This window comes from Artibeus jamaicensis, unplaced genomic scaffold (assembly GCF_021234435.1).
Source record: "Artibeus jamaicensis isolate MK-2021 breed Jamaican fruit bat unplaced genomic scaffold, CSHL_Jam_final contig_548, whole genome shotgun sequence".
NCBI lineage: Eukaryota > Metazoa > Chordata > Mammalia > Chiroptera > Phyllostomidae > Artibeus > Artibeus jamaicensis.
Window position 1 is genome coordinate 21,849,877 of NW_026521883.1, and position 15,789 is coordinate 21,865,665.

Consider the following 15,789-nt stretch of genomic DNA (forward strand, 5'->3'; position numbering starts at 1 on the left):
TCCCTCTAGCCTTTCCTGTATTTTCAATTAACTTTTACTTTCACAGAAGGAATATATGCACATAGTCTAAAAGATGAACTGAGCTAAAAGGATTATAATAACAGAAGCAGTCCCTACCTCTCCCTGGCTCAGTCCCCTCCCAAGTGCTGTTTGCCCAGAGTCACTTCCAACACTGAGCTCTCACTTTAAGTGATCAAATCGCAGTAAAATGCTATCTCCAGGTTACTCTGCTTTAGAGCTTATCTACTGCCTTCCTGTACCAGTAAATGAGGACTTTAGCTCACTTTCCATTCCTCTCAATCTTTCTCAATAAGCGCATGCCAAAAATTTTGGTTAGATCCATATTCAATGTACTAATTATTAGAGTATTTTTTGTTTATGAGCCAAATAATAAAAAATAATTTATTTCCTTTCTGGAATAACTTTTTTCTTTTTCCTATATTTCATAACTTCTTATTTCCTCATTTGCTTAGTTTTATTTGTATTTCCAGCTAAGCCTTCCCCTACCCTAAAACAACTCTGTAATGTCAATCTCAATCCATTTTTTCACACAAACATCATATTTATCAGGGTTTTTCTTGATAAGATTTATCAATTTCACTTTTTCCCTCCCTCTTGTGGTTCTAATCTGTAGTGAGAGTTTTCTAATGCTGTGTGTCATGGTGTAAGTTAGGCTGGAATTCCCCTTCACCAATGTTCAAACAACACCCAGTTTCTCTGTCCTGTGTAGGACTCCCGTTCCTGGTTCACATGCCATCTTCTTTCTTGGTTTTTACTCCCTAGTTTTTTGATGGGCTAGATCCTGTAGACTTTCATACTTTGTGTGCTTGAGGATATTTTATGCCATCCTTACACTCCATCAATTTATTATAAGCTAAATTCGTAGTTTGAAGATATTACTCTGCTGCTTTCTATCTTCTGAAACTGTTTTTGATAAATTAGTTTTCATCCCTGATCCTTCCACTGTTATCTGCCTTCTTATCTCTCGCTTTTTCAATCAGCTTTGTGTGTTTGTGTGTGTGAAGTATCACTAGCCAGCAGAGAGATGCAAATTAAAAGCACAATGAGATACCACCTCACACCAGTCAGAATGTCCATCATAAACCAACAAAAAACAAGTGCTGAAGAGGATGTGGAGAAAAGGGAACCCTAGTGCACTGTTGGTGGGAGTGCAGACTGGTGCAGTCACTGTGGAAAACAGTGTGGAGTTTCCTCAGAAAACTAAAAATGGATTTGCCTTTTGAACCAGCAATTCCACTGCAGGGATTAGATCTTAAGACTCCTGAAATACCCATTCAAAAGAACCTATGCACCCCAATGATCATAGGAGCACAATTTACAATAGCCAACTGCTGGAAGCAACCTAGTGCCCTTCAGTAAATGAGTGGATCACAAAACTGTGGTACATTTACACAAGAAAATTCTACACAGTAGAAAGAGAAAAGGAGCTCCTGCCCCTTGTGACAGCAGGGATGGATTTGGAGAGCATTACGCTCAGTAAAGTAAGTCAGGTGGTGAAAAACAAATACCGTATGATCTCACCTATAAGTGGAACCTAATCAACAAAACAAACAAGCAAGTAAAATATAACCAGAGTCATTGAAATAAAGAACAGACAGTAACCAGAGGGGAGGGGGAGGGAGACAATGGGGGAAAGAAGGGAAAGGGTCATCGCGGACCATGTATACAGGACCCAGGGACAAAGCCAAAGGGAAGAAGGATTGAGGGAGGGAGGTGGGGGTGGGTAGGTTGGGGGAAAGCAGTGGGGGAAAATAGAAACAATTGTACTTGAACAATAATAAATAAACAAGCAAACAAATAAATAAAACATTAATTTTATTTAAAAAGAAAATTTCAAAATTCCCAGATGGTATAGTCGTTTGTTTCCTGGAGCTTTTTTTGCCTTAAAAAAATTTTTTTTATAGCCCTGGTTGGTGTAGCTCAGTGGATTGAGCACGGGCCTGTGAACCAAATAACCATGGTTCGATTCCCAGTCAGGGCACATGCCTGGGTTGCAGGCCAGTTCCCAGCAGGGGAAGCACAAGAGGCAACCATACATTGATATTTCTCTCCCTCTCTCCTTCCCTTCCCCTCTAAAGATAAATAAATAAAATCTTTTAGAAATGTTTTATAGCGGTATAAGGATTTTTTTCATTTATTTTGTTGAATAGCTAATGAGCGCCTTTCCACCTGAGACCTCATGTCTTTACTTCAGAGAAATATTATTTTTAACAATGTTTTAGTGACAGTTTTCTCTATGTCCGTTTACTAGGTAGGTATCAAATTCCTGAAACTGATTTATAAATTTTCCTATCTTACTGTGCAGCTCTTTTGTCCAGCTCTTTTCATTTCTTACTTTATCAAAGAGTTCTTCCAATCTCTTTACAGAACTTTTGTTTTGTTATCATATTTTTAATACCCCAAAGCTCTGTTTTATTGTTTGTTCCTTTTTATAAAAAATAACATTCTATCCTTTCCTTTTCTTTTATCTCCAAGAACACGGGGCTTCTCTGAAGCCATTCTGCTTTCACCCGCGTCTCTGTTCCCTCTGCATTCCTTTGTTTCCTCTTTGTTTGCTTCAAGTTAGAGGCTTTCTTCCACGGTCTAATTATCTTCTAATGTCCTATCATATTTAATAATGAGTCACTAAAGAGCTGATTAGAAACTTTGCAAATGGGCTTCTAATAGGGTCAGAGAGTAGCAGGAGAGTTTTTGTGGGAGACTGAGCAGACGTCAGTATCACATCTCTAGGATGGTTCCCTTTCCTCTGAGAAGGCTCTTCCAATATTCCTGGTAGGGTGTGGAGTGGAAGGGCTGCCAGTGTGCCAGAGCTGACTGGAGGAAGGGAGCTGGGAATTTCACTGTTGAGATGCAGAACACCCTTTAATCCCCCAATTTTCAATTCTATTCTCCTGCCTTTCTTAATGCTGAAAGTCCCCAAGTCTGAACAATCTCTGGTTATTTCTTCAGAGAAACACAAGGTGGGAGAAAATGGTCTCCTTACTTAGCCAGGCAAGAGTGGGCTCTGAGGGTCTAACTGATCCTCAGAAGGATTTTCAAATACATTCCCACCTGCTGTGTCATCCTGCTTTTTCTGGTACTGAGTATCTCTAGTTCCTAAGCCTTTTCAGAGAGCTGTGAGCCAGCTTCCTTTCCATCTGCACCTCCGTTCACAGGCACTTGGCTCTGACCTTTCCCCAATTTGCTAAGTCATGCAACATCCTTCCACCCACTTTCCATCTTCCATCTTTTTATCTTGTGGTTTGGGATTATTTATGTTTCCTTGATTTATCAGAAATGGAACTTATGCCTTCTTGTTTCCCTATCGTTTGGGGATGATTACGTAAGAAACAAAGAATGAGCTATGGAAAGAGTAGATATGTCTTCATTCTGTCCTCTTGAATCCTCTAGCCTTTTCTATTTCATAGGTCTTTTATTACACCACATTCTTCCATTAGTTCCATTCCGATTCATACTTTCTGTCTTCCAGGCTTTCAGGGTGACTTAGACATCTCATTAGACTGGTTTCGAGCACACAACATTTAGTTCATTAATGAATTAACAAGATCCACATGAGGTATGCTAATTAGGACTACCTTCTTGGGCAGCTATTGTTGTGTGCAATTGTATAGGGCACACTGAATGTAGATATAAATGGGAGAGAGTTAGTTATCAATTGAGAGAGCATTAGTCACCAATCTCCTGTGGGACTTATTTTTTTACCAGTTTCGCTAGTTATTCTCTGTTTGCCTTCCTGCCCCTCCATTCTCACATAGCTCTGTACTCCAGGAGACTGGCCTCTACGGACAGCTCCCCACCTACTGCCATCACCACCCGGCTCACTCTTTCTCTGCCTCCCTGCATATCTGGAAACGTTACTCTCCAGTGCCAGCTCCAGCCTCAGAAGTGTGATGGCTTCTGGCTTCACCAGGGAGCCAACCCTAGTTGGGTCCCTTGACCCTGCCCACAAATCTAGCAATTGTCTCTTTATTAACCTTTCTTCAGTTATAGCTTGTGTGCCATTTATTTCCTAACAGGATACTGACTGATACTTCAGTGGAAAAAAATTTTTTTGAACTAGCTCACCTCTAAAGTTCTCTCCTTGAATTCTTATGTTCTACAGTTTTTATGAGTCAAGTATACAGTTGGCAGTTAACTAAAGAGCAAGCAAATTAGGGGCTTTCTTTTAGTCAAAATTCTATCTCACTCCAAATAAGTATGCTCAGCCCTAGAAAATAAAGCAGTATCAATACAATTGAGACTAGCAGAGAAAGCTAAAATATACATATTGTTCTTTTTTTAAGTAATTTTTTATTTCTTTATCTTTAGAGGGAAAGAAGAGAGGGAAAGAAATATCAATGTCCGGTTGCCTCTTGTGCATCCCCTGCTGGGAACTGGCCTGCAACCCAGGCATGTGCCCTGACTGGGAATCAAACCTCGATCCTCTGGTTCACAGGCCCGAGCTCAATCCACTGAGCTATACCAGCCAGGGTTACATATTGTTCTTTACAGGAATTGGAGTCAGTTCTTAATTTGATTTTTTTAATTCGATTTTCTTTAACTGAGATTTAATTGACATACAGCAGTATATTATTTTTAGGCACACAACACAATTATTTGATATCTATATATATTGTGAGATGATCACAACAATGAATCTAGTTGACATCCAAAACCATACATAGCTCTTGTGAGGACTTTCAGATTTCCTCTCTTAGCAACTTTTGTTTCTGAAATACAGTGTTACTTACTATGCATACCATGCTGTACATCACATCTCCATTGAGCTCCCCCACCCATTTTACCCACCCACCCTGCCCCACTTCTGGCAACCACCAATCTGTTCTCTGTATTTTTGAACTTGGTTGGTTGGTTAGTTGGTTGGGTTTAAGATTTCACATGTAAGTGAGATCATACAGTGTTTGTTTTTCTCTATCTGTCTTATTTCAGTTAGTATAATGCCCTCACATCAATCCATGTTGTTGCCAATGGCAAGATTTCATTCTTTTTTTATGGCTGAGTAACATTCCAATATATGTATACCACATCCCCTCTATCCATTCATCCATGAGAAATACTTAGGTAATTTCCATATCTTGGCTATTATAAATAATGCTTCAATGAACATAGGAGTGCATATATCTTTTTAAGTTGGTGTCCTCATTTTCTTCAGATAATGCCCAGAAGCAGAGTTTCTGGATGATGGTAGTTCTATTTTTAATTCTTCGAGGAACCTTCATACTGTTTTCCATAGTAGCTGCACCAATTTCCATCCCCATCTATGGTGCACAAGAGTTCTCTTTCCTTCACATTCTCTCCAACACTTGTTATGTCTTGTCTTTTTGATAATAGCCATTTGAACAAGTGTGAGGTTATATCTCAATGTGGTTTTCATTGCACTTCTCAGATGATTAGGGATATTGAGCATCTTTACATGTGCCTGTTGACCATTTGCATGTATTCCTTGGAAAAATATTTATTCAGATCCTCTGCTCACTTTCAGTTGGATTGTTTGTTTTTTTTGCTGTTGAGTTGTATGAGATCTTCATATACTTTGGATATTAATCCCATATCAGATATAAGATTTTCCCTGACTCAGTAGATTGCCTTTTCATGTTTTTGTAGTACAGAAGCTTTTTAGTTTGATGTAGTCTCACTTGTTTACTTTTGTTTTTGTTGCTGTTGCTTTTGATGTCAAATCCAAAAAAATCATAACCAAGACCATGTCAAGGAAATTACCACCTAAGTTTTCTTCTAGAAGTTCTGTGATTTCAGGTCTTACATTCAGGTCTTTAATTCATTTCGAGTTCATTTTTGTGTATCATATAAGGTAGTGGTCCAGCTTCATTTTTTGCATGTTGCTGTCCAGTTTTTCCAACACCATTTATTGAAGAGACTGTCCTTTCCTCATTGTATATTCTTGCCTTCTTTATCATAAATTAATTGATCATATACTTGTGGGTTTATTTCTGGGTTCTCTATTCTATTCCATTGATCTATGTGTCTGTTTTTATGACAAAACATTTGCATTTTTTACTTTGAAAGCAAAGGAACATCTAGAATTAATTCCAAAGGTTCAGGTTTTCTTTATTTTTCTTCCTTAGATATTCACACCATCAAAGAGCCAGGAAAATGAAAAACATATATGTATATATGTTTTTCATTTGTATATGTACACACACATATGTATATACACATATACATTTTTTTTCACTTTTCTGGCCTTTTGAAGATTGGTCACACACACACACACATATAATGGGTCCTTCATATATGTTTTTGACCATTCCCTTCACCTTCTTTCAGCCAGTCCCTGCCTCCCCTCCACCACCTCTATTATTTATTCCAGTGACTCACACCAAGCCAGAGACCAGAGTGTAATTCTTGACTCTTTGCCATCCCCCATCCTCATGCCCAGTCAATAATCAAGGCCTACTGAGTCTGTCTGAGCTGGACCTTAAATTTACCATTTAATTCTCTCTATTTTCACTGTTACTTCCCTAAACCAAATCATCTCCCCACTGCTAACACTTTTACCTTCAAATCTAGATTTCATAATAAAGCCACGGTGGTGTTTCTGAGATACAACCATGTCACCCTCTCCCTAAAAGTCTGTGATGGTTTCACACTGCTATCAGGATGAAGTCTGAGCTGCTCAACATGGTTTACAGGCATCTAGTCTTCCACTCTATCATCCAAAGGACTGTGTTCCAGCCAAATTATGCTTATTTTAATTCTTCCAATAAACCAGGATCACTCTTCCTCTAGACATTTCCTCAAGATGTTCCCTGTACCCAATATTTGCTTAGTAGATATTATTAGTGTTATCATGCTATCAGTATTTCTTGACTAAATCTACAAATCCCTAAATCTCAGTTTAGCTGTCCTCTGCTCTCTAAATCTGGATTAAATCTGCTGCCCGGCACACTACTTACCCATTTATCACAATCTTTTATAGCTGCTTATTTACGTGTTCCTATTCCCCTTTTTGATGATAAGCACTGTGAGGGTTAAAACTGTACCTCGTATGTCTCCAATGCTTTGAACATTATCTGGTGCAAAGTAGCTACTAGATAAATAATGGTTAAATGGCCCTGGCCAGTATGGCTCAGTTAGTTTGGCATCATCCTGCAAACTAAAAGGCTGCCAATTGATTCCAGGTCAAGGCACATTGAACCTAAGGTTGCAGGGTCAGTCCCTGGTCAGAGTGCTTGCAAAAGGCAGTCGGTCTATGCTTCCATCTCATATCGATGTTTCTCCCCCCCACTCCCTCCCCCTCTCTCTAAAAATAAGAATAATAAAATTTAAAAATAAAAATGATTTTTAGATGAACAAATTTCATAATGAACCTTCATGCCCTTGCTTTCCTTCTCTCCTCTCAAACAAATCGGAACAAGTCATCCTTCCCTCCAAATAAGCCATTGCTTACAAAGGGTCAATTAATGTATAATCAGTTACACATGACAGCTAAAGTTCTACCTGAGGCTTTGCATTCTTCTTACACATTTCTCTCTCCTCTTACACATAAAATTTTCAAACTGGAAGTTTAAACAGGCTTAAGAAAGATTAAGCATGTAGATGTCTTTTCTTTTGATCTGCCTGATGCCCAGACTGTGTTCCCAAACTATTTATAAACTTGGTAGTATAGGCACGTGGTATAAAAAGAACCTATGACAACATTTTATATGAACCAGAAATCAAAGCATTAATTAAACCTGAGCACACCTGCCTCTGAACTGCAAAGTCAGAGATTTATGTAAACTTGTTAAGGCTTTCTGACCTCCTGTAGGATTTATGTTTCCTTTAAATAAGCACTTCCTCTTTGTAATGCAATATTTTTTTAAAAAACGAAGTTTATTTCAGTGACTAACCTGCTGGCATAAACAGATATGCAGTTCAATTCCTCTACTGCCTGGTTTTTACCCACTGCTTGTCAAATATTTAATGTAAGGTTTCAGGTGAAAATAAGCAGGTCCAACCATGAGGCCTAGAATTTTTTTTTCTAAACTGGTTAATGAGGTGATCTAAAAGATATCCCTGCATTCAAACTCCGTGCTTATTAAAATGCTCTTAAGAGCATTTTAACGTAGTTATTCACAGATCCGCTCTCTGTTTGGAAGACATCAGCTACTTTAGAGTGGTTTATCACAAGCAGGATTTGTTAAGTTAAATAGATGCATGCATAGTCCTTTCAGATAAAGTTTTTTAATCAAAGGAAGACATTCTAATGCTGAGATTCAAGTATTAATGTCTTCACAGAAAGAAGTTGCTGTGAGGCTAACACATTCAAGTGGGTTACCTTGGACAGGTTCACGCCCAGAACTGTGACCGTCACCAGGCCAGCACAGCAGACCACAGCACTGGAGCTGGAGAGGCCGGAACTCGGGGGGATGGTCCCATCTACCAAGCAATTCATTCCAGGCAGGTTACTAAGACCAAAGTGTTCCTAAGAATAGAAGAAAAGACAGCACTAGTAACACTGGTTTTGGATTCAAGGAGCAGCAAAGTGTTCTCTTACCCCCCAGTGAGCAACAGTCTATCAATGGACTCAGTATGCTCTTTATAGAAACTACTTGTGCAATTCAATTCAGTTGAGTCTATGACATTTTACATAAGAATATGGTAACACGAAGATTACTTTTCATTTTGTTCAACAAAAAGCTACTGATTCATTTCCTAAAATTGAATTATCTTTTTTAACATGAATTGATTTCAACAGATATGGAAAAATATTAAACAGTTATAATTAAGTTTCTCAAGTAGCAAGAAAAGAAATACACAATAATTAGCAAGACGGGTTAAATCACTATGTACCACTTCCCAATACTCTGATTATCAAAGTCTAACACCAAGCAGTGGCCTTTTCCTGTGGAGTGTCTTTCTTCAGACAATTCTCCAGAGAAAAAGAGCCCCGAACATTCTCATTTCTGTTTTACCTATGGAAAAACCTAGGCACCGAAAAATTAAGAGACTTCCCCAAGATCGTATGTAGGGAGGTAGGGATAGAACCCAGGTCTCCGATCTCTGGTTGAGAACTTCCACACTGCAATCAGAAACCTGGGCCAGCACACTGTCACTGTGATTTAATGTAAGTCAGCTCTCTGAGGAAATCCAGATTTTGTACGTGAGTTTATACATACAATTTAGCCATATGGTAGCTTTCAAGACAGCCAAATTAGAATCCAGCCACAAATAAGAATGCAGACTCTAAACAAAGCAGGGAAACTCTACTTCCCCAAAGAGGAAAGCCCAAAGAAATGACCAGACTCTGAGCTAAAGACGGAGAGCTCTAGGACACTTAAACAAATGTGTAGGATGACACTTAGGGTGATCACATCATATAACCTTTGTGGTTTGAGATTAAAAATAAACCCAAGGCCACTTCCTCATCGAGTACCATTGTGTTTGCAAATTACTCAAACGGCCTGAGACCAAAGTACAAAAAAATATCATATTACATAACTATGCATTTCATCATACATATGATTCTAGGGAGGAATTTCAGTAAACTAGTTAGAATAATCAAAGTAACAACAAAACTCTACACATTAAAAGACTAGATTTCTCCCTTAATTTTCTTTTTGTCCTTTTTTTCCTAAACTGGCAAAATTCATGCACCACAAAAGAAGAGGCTCATTGGATGTACTTCCCTTCTTGATTTCAGATCATCTAAAAATTTTCTTTCCAGAAACAGGAACAAGTTATAAACTGGAACACTGCTGCTGCCATTGCCCTTTCGTACGGAACAGCAAGACAGCTTGTTAAAAAAAAAAAAAGGAAAAAGAAAAAAATCCTGTTGAATGCTATACATTTAACAATAAACTGGTTCACACGGTGTCGTGGATGTGAATCGTACTTAAACTTATCGTGCAATGTTTAAATCAAAATGTACAACAGATTAAAAAATGCAAATGGGCTTTGCCAAATTCTGTAATAGCTCCATCCCGAACAATTTAGTATAAACGGATTATCCTCTGGAACTTTCTAGTATCCGAATTTGAAGTTTTCTGAACAGGCTAACTTCACATTACTTTCCTGCCAAAAATTCATTGTACGAACCTGCTTTTGCATATAAGTTGTCGAACCAAAAAGGAAGGCTTTAAGTCCTGAAATTCTCAAAAGCAAAACAAGGCCACATGTGTTACTTGGGTCACTTTACCCATATGCTCCCAAAGGCGTGTTGCTCTAAGGAAGATCCGATTGCACTTGCCAGGTAGATGCTTCCAAATACTGTAATTCTCATTAATGCATATGACAACCCAAGTCACGTGAGGATTTGAAACCTGCCAATAACTTTCCCCATAAGTTATTACCATGTGTCTAGGGGAATGAAGACAGAAAGAACAACGAACAAAGGAGAGAAAGAAGGAAGGGAAGGAGAAAGGGACTCACTCCAAGACCAGAATCACCATAATTACAGTACAAGACTACACATCAGAAATAAATGTGATGCATTTCCCTTACAGCGAGGCCACTGACACCTAGGCTACTCAAGACATAGTTTTGGATAGGACTGCCATGCAGTAGGGAGCACAAGCTCTCTAAAACATAGATTTTCATCAGCAAATCAAATTGATCTTTAAATTAGGAGAGTGAAAATATTTTATTTTCTTGTTCTCATACATGATATTAGAAATGTTCAAGATAATTTTTCAAAGTTTCTAGGAAAATACTTATTTTAATAAATTTCACTACATCTTTATTGAACCCCATCTGAAGTAGTATTAGTATTAACAATTAGTCACCATTTATTGAATGCCTACTGTGCATCCTGCATTGTTTAATCCTTATGTAAACTTGTTAAGGCTTTCTGACCTCCTGTAGGATTTGTTTCCTTTAAATAAGCACAACCTCTTTGTAATGCAATATTTTTTAAAAGAAGTTTATTTCAGTGACTAACCTGCTGAAAGAGGTTAGCATTGTTGCATTGTTTAATCCTTTCAACAACTCTTTGTCGGGATAGACGTGACATCATTTTATGGATAATGAGTCTGACACTTAAGAGGTTAAATTAATACTGCTGGGTAAAATCTAGATTTAAACCCCAGGCTGTTCTACTATAAGTCCTATTACAGTACACGCCTCTATATCCCTAGAACGAAAGGTGAACAATATTACTAGAATGTATCCTTCAAAAGAAAATTTGAACAAAAATTTAAAAACCAGAAAGATGTCAGACACACCTGCTTTATGAACAGCCACGCTGCCCCCTGTGAACACCACTCAGAAAAGCTCACTTCTACCCATCCCTTGAAGTATATAAACTAGCAAAATAGAACAGAAGCAGCAGTTGGTACTGAGAGGAGACAAAAATGATAGAGTAGATAAAATAAATCTTGATATAAGAGACATCGTACACAAATGCTAGTAGATGCCTTATAAAGCAATTTACCTGAATTCCTTTAAATCCACATAGAAAGTAGTTGTGCCACAGAGGCTTAGTTTTGTCGATCTGAACTTCATTAGCACTAGCACTGAAGTCCCTGCAAAACCAGAAGGCAGGATACATTAGAGTCTGGAGGCCTCTGCTGCAGCATCGACGGCTGACTGCCGCCACCTTGTGCCAAGGCAGTGATACCGAAATCGCACTTCCCATTTACTTCCAATACATGCACTTCACAGTCTACCCCAAAACAACACCCATCTCCAGCTGCTACAAGTTAGGAGAAAAAGTTATGGTGACCTTGATAACTACACTACTTCCAACTGACCCTTATTTCCTGAAACAGAGGAACTGGCATGTTGTAGCTTAATGCACACCACTGTTTATTTCAGGATGGTCCTGGTAAAGCTAGTGGAAGCCTCATCCTGTGGCCCTGCTGTTCCGCACACCTCTGACTGGAACACTTGCTCAAAGCCTTCTTTCCTCACACGCTCCACCAGCCATCCAGTTTTACCATATCCACAGTTTAAGGCGGGGAGGGGGAAGTAAATAAAACAAATAATGATGCTGCTAATGGACCACAATTCACTTAATAAAATAAGATGCCATGAATCTATACCTATATAAATGAACAGATGAATAAATAGCTACATGAAGGAGAAGAAAAAACTCTTCCTTAGAGTAAACTGCCAACTAATTAGAAAAATGAAGGAAATCAAAAAATCGCTATTTGACAAACTCCATGGTAACTGTTTCAGGAAAGAATCATCGTTGGATGCTAAAGTTACTGAGTAAAAATTTGATGAGATAAAAGATATTTACATCCACTCCAGGTATTTCCGCACCAGACACTTTCCGCAAGGAGAAGATTCTGGAACTTGGCGGTGGAGAGCTCCGGCTGGAGCACCGCCCAACCAGGTCATCAAAACCAACACGGATAAACGCACACCACGCGCCTCCTCCATATGATGGCTGAGGACGCATCAGTTGATGTGTAGAACTTTGTACTGTTTTTTGACTTCTTTGTAAGTCAAAAATTATTCCAAAAATTAAAAATAGATAGGCTTGTAAATCAGCCAAAAGACAAAATATGTGAAATGGAAAGTGGGCAGAGATCAATTTAAAGTGAGGAAATAAGCAACATGCCTCATGTCGACTGAGTGCTCTTCACATAACTTACTAAATACCTACTATGTGCCAGTCACTGCAGCAGGGACCCTGCGTGCATTTTCTTCACTCGGTAACATGAATACATCACCTCCTAAGGAAAATGTTTAAGGAGCACTCAAGTGTGCAAGGTGTTCAGAGGAACAGAAAGGAAAAGGGCTCATCTTTTAAGTACCCGTAATCTAGCAGAGACAACATGGACACAGGCAGGAGCACGCAGCCTGTCATGTGATGTGATACGGGTGGGGTAGGAGGCCAAGAGGGCAGCATCATTTCCACAGTCGGCATAACGGGCTGAGGAGAAGGGGCCTTCCTGGAGGCTGGGAGGTATAGGGACTCGAAGGACACAGTCTGTCCAGATCACAAGCACTTTATTGTCTCCCACAGAAGTTAAAAGATATTGGGAGAGTGATGTCAGCATCAGGGTAGAGTGAGATGCTCCCTGTGTCTCTCCTTTTCAATCTGCAACTGGTGGGACATCCATTAACTCAAGATTCTTCTGCTCAGGACGCCAGGGTGCCTGAGAGATCCACACAGCTGTGCACAGGGAGGTGGGGAAGTGGAATGCACAGGGCCGGCTGGGGGACTCTCCGGACAGCAGGAATGGGGCTCCTGACTGACCCCGGGTCCCTGGGGGCGGTAGCTAAGCCCAGAGTCCTAGCAAGAGCAGCTGCAGCCATGGCAACCAGGCCGCAACTCAGGCCCCCTTCGTGGCCTGGGTTTGGGTGGGAGTGGGGAAGAAAAAAAAGGACAGCAGTGCTACCAGCACCCAGAACTCAGGCTCCTTGCCCTGGCTGCAGTGGACCTGCATCCCTGGAGGAGTCGAGTCTCTGACCTCCTGGCCACAGAAATGTAAACGGCCACAGGGAATCAAGCAGCAGTGGCGCAGACTCGTCATCCCCAATCCCTGCTATCCACCCCCACCAAGGTGGCCTGAGACCCAGACAACCTCGGAAGCGATGGGGGCACACGCCGCCCCGTGACCCTGGCAGCGATGCCCACACAGCAAAACCGGCGACTAGATTGACCCTGGGAGCATCGAGGCACAAGTAGCAGTGCGGAGGGCACCTGCCACCCGTCTGGCAGGGCAGTGGGAGGTGGGAAATGCAGGCTCTCAGATGCACTCAGCGCGAGAAACAAAAACCGAAAACTTGTGCCACAGCACCATCTCCCGGCGGGGAAAGGGCCTCTGACTACCACCCTGCTGAAGAACTGGTAAAATCAGAGCTGTGCCTAAGTAAGTGTTCCATACTTCAAATATACGGGGAGTGGAACCACCCCGCAAGCACCAAGAATCATCACGTTAACAAGGTATCACAAAAAGAAAACGACAGTTTTATTCCTTAGCTCCTTGAATTGCCTTTCTGAATTTCCTTGCCTCTCACTGAGTTTCTTCTTAACATCTATTTTTGAATTCTCCATCATTTAGATCACAATCTTCCATGACTTTGAGTTTGGTTTCTGGAAAAGATGCTTGGTATTTCAATCTTCTTACATTTATTCACATCGTTTTGTGAACCAACATATGATCTATCCTTGAAAATGTCCCATGGGCCCTTAAGAAGAATATGTATTCTGTTGCTTTGGGGTGGAATGTTCTATGTCTATTAAGTGTACGTGGTCACTATGTCATTTCAGGCCAATATTTGCTTGTCGACTTTGGAGGATCTATCCAGTGGTGTAAGTGGGGTGTAAAGTCTCCTACTATTACTGTGGTGCTATCAATTTCTCTCTTTAAGTCTGTTAGTAGTTTATCTATTTTGGTGCTCCTGAGTTGGGTGTATATGTAAATAAATGTTATGTCTTCTTGATGTCCCCTTTATCTTTACATAATGTCCATCTTTGTCTCTTATTACCCTTTTTGGCTTGAAGTCTATTTTGTCCTAAGTGTGGCTACGCCTGCTTTCTTTTGAATGGTATTTACTTAGAATATCATCTCCCATCCTTGTCTTCTCTGCCTAGCCTTTTCCTACAGTTCAAAAACAGGCACTCATTTTTCCACCAACCTTTGTTCCCACACTACATCACCCATCTGCTTTCTCCGTTCTTACACCCATGTTGATGAATGCTAAGAAAAAGTCTCAAAATGAGCAGACATGACTCACATTCCACTTACACATTTTATTCATTCATTCACCTGTTCTTCCAACAAACATGTGCCAGTGGCCACACTGTTTTTGTCAGGCACTAGGCTAGATGAATATAAGAACAATATTATCACAAAATAAATAGAGAAAAAATTAACAAGACTTTCAAAACATATACCTTCAAAACAACAAAATATTTCTGACAGAATCTGAAGACCTAAATAAATGGAGAGATATACTGTGTTCATGAATTGAAAAACTAAATACTGTTAAGATGTCAATTCTTCTCAGACTGATGTATATATTCAGTGCACATCCAATAAAAATCCCAGCATGCTTTTTCAAAGAAATTGAATAGCTGATTCTAAAGGTAATGAGAAAGTGAAAAGATCTAGAATTGCCAAAACAAATTCTTAAGAGACAAACAATATTAGAGGATTTACTACCTGAGTTCAGGGCTTATAAAGCTACGATTTCAGATAGTATGGTATTGACATACAGATAGACAAATACATCAATGGAACAGAATACAGTCCAGAAATAGGTCCATGCAAATATTGTCCATTGCTTTCAACAAAGGTGTCACAATAATGCAATGGGAAAAAATACATTTTCCAATAAATTGGATGGCCACATGCAAACACATAAACCTCAGCCCTCATCTTATGCAAAAATTAACTCAGAGTGAATCATTTACCTAAATGTAAGAACTAAAATTACAAAATTTCTAGAAGAAAACACTGGAAAAAAATGTCTAGCAAGCTCTGGTTTGGCAAAGGTTACTTAAACGTTTACAGTCAAAAATTACAAACTTTAAAAGAAAAAAATCAATAAGTATAACTTCATCAAAATTAAAAACTATGCTTCTTCAAACAACACAGTAAAGAAAATGAAAATTCAAGCCACAGACTAGATGAAATACTTTGCAAAACATACATCTAACAAAGGATTTGTATTTATAATATATATGACACTCTTACAGGTCAATAATAGAAGATGAAAAACCTACTTAAAAATGGGCAAAAGATTCGGACAGACCTTTAAACAAAAAAGATTTACAGATGACAAATAAATATATGACAAGATGTTCAACATCATTAGAGAAATTAAAGACCACAATGCACTACTATTACACACTTATAATAGTAGGTA

At 39.3% G+C, this 15,789-nt stretch overlaps 1 protein-coding gene across 3 annotated transcripts in view; it reads right to left on the minus strand.

The window, feature by feature from the left end:
- GALK2 (galactokinase 2) overlaps positions 1-15,789 on the minus strand; it is a 124,227-nt gene that overhangs the window by 80,513 nt on the left and 27,925 nt on the right. For 2 of the 3 annotated variants that reach the window (XM_037156518.2, XM_037156517.2), the window contains exons 4-5: positions 11,393-11,483; positions 8,300-8,446 (exon numbers count right to left, since the gene is read on the minus strand). In XM_037156518.2, the coding sequence (XP_037012413.2) occupies positions 8,300-8,446; positions 11,393-11,483 (238 nt within the window). Of the gene's footprint in view, positions 1-8,299; positions 8,447-9,140; positions 9,282-11,392; positions 11,484-15,789 lie in introns of those variants that run through there. The other variant, XM_037156519.2, reaches the window with a different exon arrangement.